Source organism: Rhopilema esculentum, chromosome 10, assembly GCF_057945365.1.
Source record: "Rhopilema esculentum isolate cy_ngs chromosome 10, ASM5794536v1, whole genome shotgun sequence".
In the NCBI taxonomy this organism is placed as follows: Eukaryota; Metazoa; Cnidaria; class Scyphozoa; order Rhizostomeae; family Rhizostomatidae; genus Rhopilema; species Rhopilema esculentum.
The window spans coordinates 848,734-861,733 of record NC_142824.1 but is presented as its reverse complement, the minus strand read 5'-3'; the positions used below and the strand labels follow the sequence as shown (position 1 = coordinate 861,733).

Below are 13,000 nucleotides of genomic sequence, written 5' to 3'. Positions count from 1 at the left end.
TCTTATTACTTAAAAAAAACTCCTTTGTTACTGTTGTGTATGCGCGCGCGATGCCTAAGATCCGCTGCGACCTAACGCTAGACCTAGAGAGCACACGAGACAAGACGCCATGTTTTCACTCCAACCCTGATCAAATCTCCTCTATCAACTCCAATCCGAGGCTAATATAAAATGGTTTATGCCTAATACATTACATTCTCCCTTTTCTTGAAATTGTCCTCTAGGGTTTCTATATGAGTTTTGTAAACGTAACCAAACAAACAATTAATATAAACAATGTTCTTCAGCTTTAGTCCTTCAGCGTAGATGATTGTTCTTCAGTGTCAGCAAAAGTATATGTGATATTCATCCATCAACAAAACAAATATATAATCTTCAAAGTTCCAGCTTCTTGATTATAATGAACATAACTAGTAGAACTCCAATGTGTTGCTCAATCAACTTGTGCAAAGTCAATCAATATAAATATATACAACCTCCTGTCTGTCCTTTTTATTCAGTTTTTCTTCTTACGACTTCTTCTTATTGGAAATTTCTTCACTTGTACTTGTTCTTGAATGGCTGTTGGAACAGAATCTGGTACAAAAACTGGTGTTCTGTTGCCAATATCTTCTTGTATGTCTTCATTGCTTTGTTTATTCCAATGATCCTCAACAATTCCTTCCTTAAACCTATTTTCACTATTTTGATGCATGTCAGCATTATCACTTTCATGCAAACTAGAATTATTGTTTTCATTTAAGTGTGGAGTGTTATTGGCGTCATTAGCATTAGTGATTGCTCTATTCGGTCTGCGCTCGGAACGCGTTGGCCTTGCGACATTTTGCGCATTGTCAATTAAGAGTTCCTCTGCTAAGATGTCTTCCTCTTCATCTGTGTTGTGTGTGTTCTCCTTTTGAGGTACTGCTTGTCTGTTTGATTCACTCTCATTGTATTTCTTGAGATGAGCTTTGTTCCTGTAAAATTTGTTTCCTCTTTCATTCTCTAGTAAAGCACTTTTCCTGTAGATCTTGATGACTTTGAATTTCTCATTTAACCAATTTGGAGATAATTTGTCATTTTTCCAGAGATTTTTTACTAGCACTGTGTCTTGTTCCTGAATTTCACTGTCTTTTGCATTCCTTTTGATGTCTGTGTAATTTTTCATTTTTCCTTTCTTTTCTCTGTCTTTCCTATTTAATTCTGTGTCTTGTGATTCATCCTTTGCATATTCTGGTATGTCATTCTTGATACCACGTCCAAAAAATACTGTAGCTGGGCACTGTCCTGTTGTTGCATGTGGGGTTGTTCTGTAGAGAAGTAGAAACTTGTTCAGCTCTTCTCTCCAATCTTTTCCTTCTGCGTGTGCACATTGATTTGCCTTTTTGAGTGATCTGTTGAATCTTTCAACTTCACCGTTGACCCATGGTGAATACGGTGTCACATTCCTTAGCTTTATCCCATGTTGTTTGAGGTACTGTTTGAATTCGTCTTAAATGAACTGTTTTCCATTGTCAGCAACTAATTTGTGCACGTAACCAAACATAGAAAATATCTTATCCAATGCTTTGATTACCGTCTTTGTGTTGATAGTTTTGACTTGTGCAACTACTGGATATCTTGATCTGTAGTCTATGAGTGCTATTAAGTAATCCTTTGTTGGATATGGTCCTTGAATGTCCAAAGCTACTGTGTGCCAATTTGTTGAGGGTATCTTTGTTACCTCAAGTGGTTCAAAATTGACTTTATTGGATCCTGTTACTTGACATGCATGGCAATGTTTTATCAAGTTTTCCACTTCTTGATCTATTCCTGGCCACCATACTTTTTCTCTAAGTAATCCTTTAGTTTTCACAATGCCTAAGTGATGTTGGTGTGCTGTGGCAAGTATTCTTTGTCTTAGATCTGTGGGAATTATTAGCTTTGTGCCTTTTAAAATAATATCATCTTTGATCCAGAGGTCTTTCCGGTTCAGAAAATATGGTTTGTATTGTGGACTTTTTGACCATTTCTCTGATTTGATCTGTTCTTTGATGTTTTTCAATATTTCATCATTTCTTGATATTTCTTGAATTTCCTCTATTGTGACTGATTTAGGAATAGCATCATAAACAATTGAGTTGATGAAATGTTCTGTATCATCACTTAACTTTTCTCCTGTAGCTGGTAAAGGTGAACGAGATAGGACATCAGATGCATTTGTGTGTCCTGGTTCAAATTGAACAGTGAACTTGTATGGTTGCATTTTTAGTAACCATCTTTGCAATCTTGGTGTAGGGCTTCCTCTTGCTGATAATAGTTTTTCAAGTGGTTTGTGGTCAGTTACTATTGTAAATTCTCTGTCATACAAATAGTAATGAAACTTCTGTGTTGACCAAAATGCGGCTAAGCCTTCTCTTTCTGTCTGAGAATATCTTTGTTCTGTTGGGCTTAATGCATGTGATGCATAAGCAACTGGCTTGAATTGTCCATCTTGTTGTTTTTGAGTAAGGATTGCTCCTAGTCCTACTGGTGAAGCATCTACAATAACTTTTGTGTCTGCATGAGGCTGGTAATAAGCCATTGTGCTTGCATTTGTAAGGCTTTCCTTTAACTTTGTGAAACTTGCTTGTTGTTCCTTGTTCCATGCAAATGTAGTTTCCTTTCTGGTGAGTTTCCTCAGAGGTTCCGTAAGTGTAGCATAGTCTTTGATGAAGTGTGAACAAAAGTTGACTAGACCTAGGAAACTTCTTACTTCTGTTGCATTTGTTGGGACTTTGGCATTGTTGACTGCATCCACTTTGGATTTATCTGGATGAATTCCTTTGTCTGTTAGACAATATCCTGCAAATGTGAGCTTTGTTGTTCCAAATACACATTTCTTTGGATTGATCTTTAAGTTTCTGGCATGCAATGCTTTGAATAGCGTGTCAAGACGCTCTGCCATTTCATCTCTACTCGATGACCATATCAGAATGTCATCTGATATTGACCTTGTGCCTGGGCAACCTGCAATGCTTTGCTCAATAACCTTCTGAAACTGCTCAAAGGCTGAACTGACTCCATACACAAGACGTTTTGATTGAAAACAACCTTCATGTGTTAGAAATGTTGTTATGTGCCTTGATTCCTCTGCCAACTCTAGTTGGTGGTACCCTTCTTTTAAATCAATCTTTGAAAAGTATTTGGCATTATGCAACTCTGGGAGGATTTCTTCAACTTTTGGAATCTGGTGTCTTTCTCTTACTATGGCTTCATTGGCTCTTCTCATATCTAAACATAATTTTATGGTTCCATTTGGCTTTGGTACTACTACTATTGGGTTTATCCAGGTACTTGGGCCTTTAACTTTCTCTATGCAGTCATTTTTCAACAATCTTTCTAGTTCTGCAGAAACTTTCTTTCTTGTATGATATGGTAATCTTCTGATTGGCTGCTGAACCGGAATGACATTTTCATCAATATGTAGTTTTAACTTGTAGTCTTTGAATTTACCCATGCCTTCAAATACTTCTCTGTTGTTGTCCAGAACTTTCTGAATCTTAGGATCTATTTTGTGTTCAGTTGGCTTTTCTTGACTGATTTCATTTACTGATTTGTGAAGTGGATTTGTTGGATCTGCTTTAGAACCTAGAACTGGGCCTACTCTTAAAATATCAAGCTTTTCTGCTGTCTTTTGTCCTAGCAATGCTCCCCCTGAACCTTTTGTGACATACAATTTTGCTTGGGTTTCTTTCCCAAATGCTTCAGCTTTTGCTCTGAATGTTCCTTTTAGTTTCAATGGTTCTTTGCCTAGATAAGTGAATATCTTAGACCCCGTTTACACTGTCCCGTGCAAGTTTGGAACCGTGACAAAACTGTCGCGGTTCGCCCTTCCGTTTACACTAGCACTGTGGAACCGTGACAATTTTGCTCTGCTATCCGGAACAGTTTGGACCCTGCTTTGAAAGCGAACGAATTTTGTACCGTCACGGTTCCGTTTTTGAACGGGACAGTGTAAACACCTATCCGAGACGATTTTGTCACGGATTCACAAAGAGGTCTATTGTATGGCTGTTTCAGGTAATCGAGGCTTTGATTGTGGCGTAACTACGTTGTCAAATTCTGAAGAAAAGGAAATTCTGAAGAAAAAACGACCACAGAAAGGCTTGTAGTGTTTCCCAGTCCAAGCCTTGATTAGACTTTGCAGTTTTGTAGTCTAAAATAACACTGAAAATTAAAGCCACCTTGTCGTTCGTCCAAGTAAAGTTTTTATCGGCCTTCCACTCCATTTTAACTCTCAATAAAAATTCGATTGTTGACTTCGGCGGCAAAATAAATGCCTTGGTTGACTAAATACAGCTTCTTCTAAACAATGTTCTGCCATTAAATTTTGAAGCCATTACACTGTACCGGTACAGTGTAAACGGAACGGCTAAACGAAACAATTTGGAACCGCGACAGTGTAAACACTTGCGAACCGTAACGGTACAAAATTGTCCCGGGACAGTGTAAACGGGGTCTTAGTCTTGCTGCTTTCAAGTTGTGGTTTTTTTTGGCAATTTCTGAAATGATCTCTCGTCAATGATGTTCAATGTTGATCCACTGTCAATGAGCATATTTATTGGTGTGCCATCTATATAGACTGGATATACTGGTCTTTCCTTGCTTCCAATTTTGAATACTGATGTTTCATCATCACTTGAACTTTCTGTTGTGACTTCACTTGCTCTCACTTGATGATTTTCTGGTTTCTTTGGATTTTTGGTCTTGCAGCATTTTGCAAAGTGTCCCATAATTCCACATTTCATGCACTTTCTTCCTTTTGTCACTCTACAGTCTTTACTGTTGTGATTCTTCATTCCACATCTTCCACATTGTTCCCTTTGTTGAGTGTATTTTTGATTTCTGTTTGCTTGCCTACCTTTGTGCTGGTATTTATTTGGCCTTATTTTATTCAGGTCTGAGAAAGATTCTTTCATTGTGTCAGCTGATGAGCCTGCACCATTTTGTTGTTCTATCTTCTTTGTCTGAAGGTCTGATTGTTCCATGAGCTTTCCTATTCTTAGAACTTTATCTAATGTGAGATCTGGCTCTTGTAGCAATCTTTTTCTAAGCTTACTTGATTTGCATTTTGCTATTACTTGATCTCTTATCTCATCTTGTGTTGCAGCACCATATTCACAATGAATGATTAACTTTTTCAACCTAGTGACATATGAATCTATGTTCTCTCCTGTTTCTTGACCTGTTTCATGAAATACACATCTTTCAAATGGAATATTCTTCTTGATATCAAAATGACTATCTAACTTATTTACTGCCTGGTCATATGTTGTGCCTACCTCACCTAATGTTTCAAATATGTCTTGCACTTCATCTCCTACAAGATGCAAAAGTGCTGCCCTCTTTTGGCTATCATTTTGAATACCTGTTGCATTCAGAAAATAAACGAACGATTTCTTCCATTTTTGCCATCTTTGACTTACCGTGGAAGGATCTCCTTTTGGATCAAATTCCTTAACTGGAGGTAATTGAATCGATACTGGTTGAGGTTGCTGCGCCTGGCCTATTTGATTATCGTTTTCTTCCATATCTCGTATTCTCTTGTCGAAATTATTACTTTCTAATCCTTCTTTGGGTTCTTTAGATAACTCGTCGCCATAATATGTTGTGTATGCGCGCGCGATGCCTAAGATCCGCTGCGACCTAACGCTAGACCTAGAGAGCACACGAGACAAGCCATTACTCACAGCGCGTCTCCCAATAATATCACAATAGAATACTCTATGTACGAAATCACCAACATGCGTATTGAATTCAAAATAGGAGATAGACATTTTTTTCTATTCTTTTTATACGGTTATCAGAGATAATTTTCGTCTATTTATACGGTTATCAGACATGAAAAAATTTTGTCAATGGTCAACTGGGTCGTGCCGCCCATGAGTCGGTTGGATTGGAAGTACCGTATTTTCTCGAAAATTGGCCGACCTTCGAAAATAAGCCGAGACACAGTAAAGCCACTGCATTGCACACTCTTTTAAGACAGTCAAACAAATGTTCGAATCAAATCATTCGAATCTACTGGTAAATTAAAGCATTGAAGGAAAATTCAAATTTTTTTCTCTTTTCAGAAAACACTTCGAAAATAAGCCGATTCAAAAATAGGCCGAAAAATAAAATTTCATAAAAAAATATTTGTATCTCATTGTTCCTTAATTGCCTGTTGTGATGCTCATAACAGAGAATCACAGAACTGCAATGTCTTGATTTCCAAAGTCAATTGTGGCTAGCTATTGTTTTGCAAAATGTAGGGGGAGGGGCATGAAGTATTTAAACTATGCGCCCTATGTCGTTAAGTTTGTCGGGACCATGTGAATAAGGGTGATTCCCTCAAAAAGGAACATAAACGGATGAACGGATGTCTTTTCCTCTGTCTTCTATTTTTGTGTGTTGCTTTTACTACAGGGAAACTAGATAACAAAGAAAACATTTGGCGCTAAAATCTTTTCTCAAAATTCTTCATCGTGCTGATATCATATCAGACCATATCTGGTGTATCTTTCGATTATTTGTTGGATATTTTGTGATTTAATTGTCATAAGCAGACATGAGTAGGCAGACGAACGCACGTTCAGCAGCTTCTGGAGCTCAGCTTCGAAGATGTGAAGGTAAGGAGCAGGGCAATACCTGTCGAAACTTATTACTATTCACGAGTAAGTATCATATAGTATCTAAGATTCAAATACAGGTGAGTCAATTAATTCTTTACATATAGGAATAAATAATATCCAGTCATTCGTAAATAAACCCTAAGAATTTGCCTCATTCTCTACATGGGCTCTATGCCCCCCTCCCTTCGTCGAAAGCCCTGCTCTAGAAGCCAAAATATATTGAATGTATAAACGATTTGTCGTTTAATCTCAATTTCGCGCTTATTTTTTTAAAAAGTGCATGCTAGTTTCAATCTTTTTAATTTTGTTGCCTTATATGCATAATGATTTCGTACATATTCTCTACCAGCATCAGCCCTACCACGCTATGCTCCAAGAACAACCAATGAACGAACACTTGCTGAAAAGCGATCCTTGCAGGTAGCTATCTTCTTAATCGATAAGTGATACATTAGATATAGCACCTGTCTCACTCTCATAGACACTCTTTCGAATTTAGAGACTTTTTAGCTGATGTTTTCTAAGGTCATCTTGGGCATCTTGATGTAAATTATAAAACGATTATTAAAACTGCTAGTTATCAAAATTAAACTCAGATATAAAAAGACACCTTAACATTAAGTACTACCAATTGTTTGTGAAGTTTGTGTTTTTTGTGGAGTACTACCAATAATGTTTTTTGTAGGCATTATTGCAACGCGACAGTGACACTGTTAAAAGGAAATTCCTTGAAAATGTCAAGTTCCCGGCCATTCGCCAAGTGACGTCGTATACATTATTATCTTCAAAACAAGGAATTATTGAAAATACCTGGGCGCTTGAGCACATTCCGTCACTAGCAGAATGCAGTTCATTTATTCGAGTACTAACAGAGATGAAAAACACAATGAGTGCTGTTCATTTAAAACACATTGGAGTTTTTGGAATTAATGAGCTAAAAATAATCCAGCGAATTCACGAATTAATGAAAATTAAGAAGGATATCGATGCCGAGAACGTTTGGTTTCAGCATGAAGCTGGATTACCGTCAGAAAATTGTTCAAAAGTAAATCAAGAAGCCTTGAAAAAACTTCAGTCACTTTTGCTCGATAATAGCAATGGAAGAGTTGTTGTTCCTCCTGGAACTGTCACAGAAGACGTTTCAAGTCTTTGTTGCAATCGGTGGATCAGCCTCGGCTTGGCACAAGCGTATGCAAAAATTTTGAACAGTCAAGGTAGTTCATCACGTATACTTGTCTTAAACGGAGTAAGTAATATAACTTCTGAGCAATTGGGACATTACTTGCAATTAGTAAATGGAGTCGATTCTTTGGAGCACCTTCTCCTTCTGATTAATGTTGGTCGGGATGTAAAAGGAGAAACGTACGTTGCTGATATGCATCGTAAAGGTAGCCACTGGGCACTGCTGGACATCGATCTTGTGGCTAAACGTTACTTATATTGTGATTCGCTCGCCTGGCCAATTCCTTCACAAATTGAATATCACCTCTTGCCAGTACTTGAAGCATTAAAAGGTATATGCACCAGTAACGTTACCTTACCTTGCAGACGAAATCAAAGTTTTTTGATAAAAGCTGCTCATGTATCAGAGAGTGTGAATGACGTTGGAAAACATTATTGCACTAGTAACTGCTCTGTGAATATGCCTCTTCAACATTGTAATGAAATTTGTGGTGCAGTTGCCATTATGCTAGCAGCTATATCTGTTTTATACCCGGCGTTATGGGCTGCATTGAAAAAATTAAAAAAGCCGATAGACGCAGAGTATATGTGGTTCAAGAATCCATCTTCCAATGCTGAGTACATAAGGAAGTCCCTTGGACAAGGGCTAATTGAAGGACGATTTCATATGGGTGCCTTCGGAATAGATGCGGAGATTATCGGACAATTACGCCTGATAACTGACTTAAATGAGGACATGGTTCCTATCTCGGCGAAAGAAAATTTCCCAATTCAAGAGTATATCAATGAAAAAAAAACAGTCACTCTGAAACTTCGTAATAATCTGAAGAAATTATGCAGCAATAAACGTATATCTGAGGAAATAGATGGTTCAACACAGGCAAAAGTTTTTATCAGTGATCAAGAGCCTAGCACATGTGTTGGTGTTGACGATTTACAAAATTTATATACCTCAGACGAATGTAAGAGCGATTTGGTAGAAGAAGATGATTGCAATTTAAATGGAATTAAAGGAAATCATGATATGGATGATAAGATTGATGATAAAAAGAATGCAAATATTAATGATCTTCATTTTGTAACCAACAAATTTATGCAGGGAAAACATAAAATTGAAGACGAAGCTAACAACTGTATGGGTACTTTAAAGGCAGAGGATGAAAAAAATGCCAAGTCAAATGAAACACAACATTCTTTGAGATCAAATAGTTCTGACGAAACGGGGATACGATTGCCAAAAAGTATGGACACAGATAAACCGACAACAACAAGCAATGGAAAAAAGGTACAAATATATTTAACTTTACAATTATGCCGACTAATAATAACGTAATAGCAGTATTTAGCAGTAATGTTCTGAAAAGTGTGAGGGGTGGGGTGCTGGGGCTTGTCATAGATCTCAGTTCTGTTCGGATTTTAAAAATCATGCACTCAAAAATTCAATTTTCCAGTTTCATACAAAATTAGTGAATATTAATGTATTCATGAATGAAAGCAAAAACTATAAACTGCTTATATACATTATCATATTGCTCAGTCCTGCTTCATAGGCTCAAATCTTCCTCATTTCACGAAGGCATTTTTATGAAAGCACGTTAAAAAATACTGTATGAAAAGTTCATTTCCATAAACCTTCTTCAATCTTTGTAAGAATATATTTCAACTCCTGTCGCTATCAACCATCAGTTTTGCATACTTCTTTTTTAATCCCTGAAGGAAACTTAATGCATTATATTTTTACAGAATGCTCAACCAAAGATCTACAAATGTCCTTTTTGCGATGCAGTACTGAGCTCAAGAAATTGTTTGTATAAACATAAAAAGAGAAAGCATTCGGATTGTTATCAACCACAAAAGCAAGAGCCTGTTGAATGCCACATATGCAGAGATTTTAGGTTTGTCCTCTGTGGTATTGCACTGACATAAACAATGGTATTGCACTGACATAAATACAAATCTAACTGAAATATCAGCAATTGATAGTATAACTACTGAATTAAGATTATCACCATCGAACCTAATCATAAATATTCACGGTTTCCCTAATGTATAATAAACAAATAATTATAATTAGCTTTAAATAATTTTCACGAGGTCACAAAAACTGTAAGAAAAGAAGTTATGGAAGCGTCATTAAATGTATTCTTGTCAACTTGCAAATTTAATAAATGTTCTGTCCTGTCGCTTTCAATTTACAAGTTTTCTAAATAGATCAAATAGGGATATATTCAAAATGTTTATAAATATATTAAATGTATTAAATACATATGTTAAACCATTAATATATTTATTTTATTGTAGTTGTGATAGTTTGTCAGAGCTGGCAACCCATTTGAGAGAACAACATGGAAAAAAATCAGATGTTAATAACAGGATGTTTGAAACAATTGATGCATTTTTAGAATGGAAAAAGGCAGTCGAGAAGGAAACGAATTCCTGGTATGTCCAGCATAGAACTAAGAGAAAAGGAAAGCATTATACAACATGGTGGTATTACTGCAACCGAACAGGCAACGAAAGAACGATCTCGACCGGAAAAAGAGCGTCGAAAGTGCAGGGCTCATCAAAAACAAATATAAAATGTAGTGCATTTATAAAAGTAATGGAAGACAACGCCACACAGAAAGTTGAAGTGCATTATTCACTGGATCACACGGGACATGATTACAAATTGGGACATTTACGTATGTCTGAAGCACTACGGAAAGAAATAGCGGGAAAATTAGCCAGGAAGATCCCAGTAGAAGTCATTCTTGATGAGCTCCGTGATAACCTTGGTGGGAACTTGAATCGCGATCATCTGACACGGAAACAAGACATATATAATGTCATGCATCAATTTAACATCAATCTTGCCCAGAAACATTCTTCTGACTCTACAAGTGTTCACTGCTGGGTAACAGAATTGCAGGATGACATCTACAACTGCATTTTATGCTACAAACCACAAGGCGAAGAGAAATATGGCCTACCAACCAACGACTTCTTGCTAGGTATACAGACAGAATTTCAAAAAGATACTATGTGCAAATATGCTTCAAAGCTGGTTTGTATTGACTCCACCCACAGTACCACAGGGTATGATTTTTTGTTAGTGACAGTTATGGTGAAAGATGATTTTGGAGAGGGAGTGCCGGTTGCATGGCTTATAGCAAATAAGGAGGATGTTTGTTCACTCGATCCATTTTTTGCTTCCCTAAAAAAGCGGGTTGGAAATATACAGGTCAAAGACTTTATGAGTGATGATGCCGAATCTTTTTATAACGCTTGGTGCAGAAATTTCCTAGTGCCAAATAGGCAGCTTATTTGTTCTTGGCATGTGGATAAAAATCTTCGCACAAATATAATGCAGAAAATAAAAAATCCTGAAGATCAAATTACAGTCTACAAATACGTGAAGGTTTTGCAAACAGAAACAAATGAAAAGGAGTTTAAAACTATGTTACAAGAAATGTGCAGTTTTCTTGAAGACAGTTACCCTTTATTTTATGAATATTTCAAAAAGGAGTTTTTGCAAAGAATGCACAAATGGGCTTACTGCTATCGGACATCAACAGAAGCCAATACCAATATGTCATTGGAAAATTTTCATAGAGTGTTGAAAACAATTTATTTCCATAGGAAAAGAAACAAGAGGGTTGATCACCTACTTAGTGTCCTCTTGAAGATTGCCAGAGACAAAGCTTATGAGGCATGGGAAAAGCTTGAGAAAGGAAAACGTACCAGCAAAATTAGGGATATCGACAAACGCCATAAGACTTCCTTAGAACTTTCCTTGAAAGAAGTTTCTGCTGCTAATGCCACACAATGGATTTTTCCATCTACTGCAAATGAAAACAAATTGAAGCATTCGGTTATAAAAAATGACTATTATTGTGAATGCAAAATGAAATGCAGCAGTTGCAAAGTATGCGTTCATCAATACTCTTGTTCCTGTGCAGATTATGCAATCCATTCAGTGCCTTGCAAACACATACATGCCATACACTCAAATTTTTTCGAAAATGATAAGCAGGGCGTTCAAAACTATGGAGCCGAAGAAAATGAAGATGTGACTGAAAAACGACAATATTTTCAACATCAGTTAAACAAAACAGATAAAATAACAGATTTGGCTTTTATCAAAGAGTCTATTCAAGGAAAAATGAATATTTTGTCCAACAAAGTAGAAATTTGTTCTGTTCCAGACGCTCTAGAAGCTGCACATGAGCATCTTAAGAACGCTATTGCTGTCCTGGATGGAATTTCAAGTCTAAATTCTAACCAACAAAGTTTGCAACAGGCAGAGGTGTTCCCTCATAATAAACATTTTGAAAAGCAGAGAAAATTTTATAGCACAAAACAGAAGGCAACAAAAAAGAAAAGAACATTAACGAAGCCAAGTATTGAGGATACTAATAATGTGAAGGAAAATTTAAAGCAACAAGAGGTACGTTTGTGTGGAATTTGTTTCCGTGAAAACGATACAACGAATGAAGGAATGGTAGAATGGGTGGAGTGCGCTAGTTGTGAAGTATGGATACACTGTGCCTGTGACAAACAAAATGTGAACTCAGAAGAATATTGCTGCCCACTCTGCAAATAGGAATCTAGTCTTTTCTAAAGAAATGAATAAAATTAATATCAGTGAGGAGGAACAATGCTAATATCAAATGAACAATTTGATTTGGTTTGTATCAAGGGCTGCACTAGCCTGCGTCATATAATGAGTCACAGCTTCCGCTGCCACTAATATTATTGACCTGCCACAAAAAAACAACGAGTCACATTACAGTCCCGAATCATGCCTCCTAGGGGGAGTCCTGGCTCGCTATTGCGTAACATTCACCACATTCTACTGTTAATTGTTCTTGGTCAGTATACATTGTTTCTGGTCACTGATTGACTGTTTCTGGTCATTAATATACACATCTTTCTGTGTATAAAAAGTAAAGGCCAAGGCAGCACATCTGTTTTGCTTTTGAAATAATTAGGTTATAAACGTGTTCATCACTACCCATAACCACCCTAATATCAACTCAACCGTTTATTTATGAAAATTCCGTTCAATGATATTTCTTGATTCAACAAAAATGAAAATAATAAAATAAGCATTTGTCAACAGTCGTCTATTTCTGTGGATTTTCTTTCGTGGATTTACTTGATTTTCTGCGCATATTGGTGATTCCGTACATAGAGTATTCTTATATGAAATAGTTGGGAGA

General features: G+C 36.7%; 1 protein-coding gene across 1 annotated transcript; it reads left to right on the top strand.

Annotated features, from left to right (window-relative positions):
- Positions 1 to 8,436: 8,436 nt before the first annotated feature.
- LOC135696369 (uncharacterized) lies at positions 8,437 to 13,000 on the top strand. Its single transcript, XM_089110582.1, has 3 exons — positions 8,437 to 9,081; positions 9,540 to 9,691; positions 10,098 to 13,000. The coding sequence occupies exons 1-3, from the start codon at positions 8,464 to 8,466 to the stop codon at positions 12,379 to 12,381; spliced, it is 3,054 nt and encodes a 1,017-aa protein (XP_088966708.1). The 5' UTR covers positions 8,437 to 8,463; the 3' UTR covers positions 12,382 to 13,000.

Bases quoted from the DNA above. Each gene is read 5' to 3' on its own strand.
- LOC135696369 (XM_089110582.1), top strand. From the start codon at position 8,464: ATGGGTGCCTTCGGAATAGATGCGGAGATTATCGGACAATTACGCCTG. The intron at 9,082-9,539 runs GTACAAATATAT...ATATTTTTACAG, and splicing joins CAACAAGCAATGGAAAAAAG to AATGCTCAACCAAAGATCTA. The intron at 9,692-10,097 runs GTTTGTCCTCTG...ATTTTATTGTAG, and splicing joins CACATATGCAGAGATTTTAG to TTGTGATAGTTTGTCAGAGC.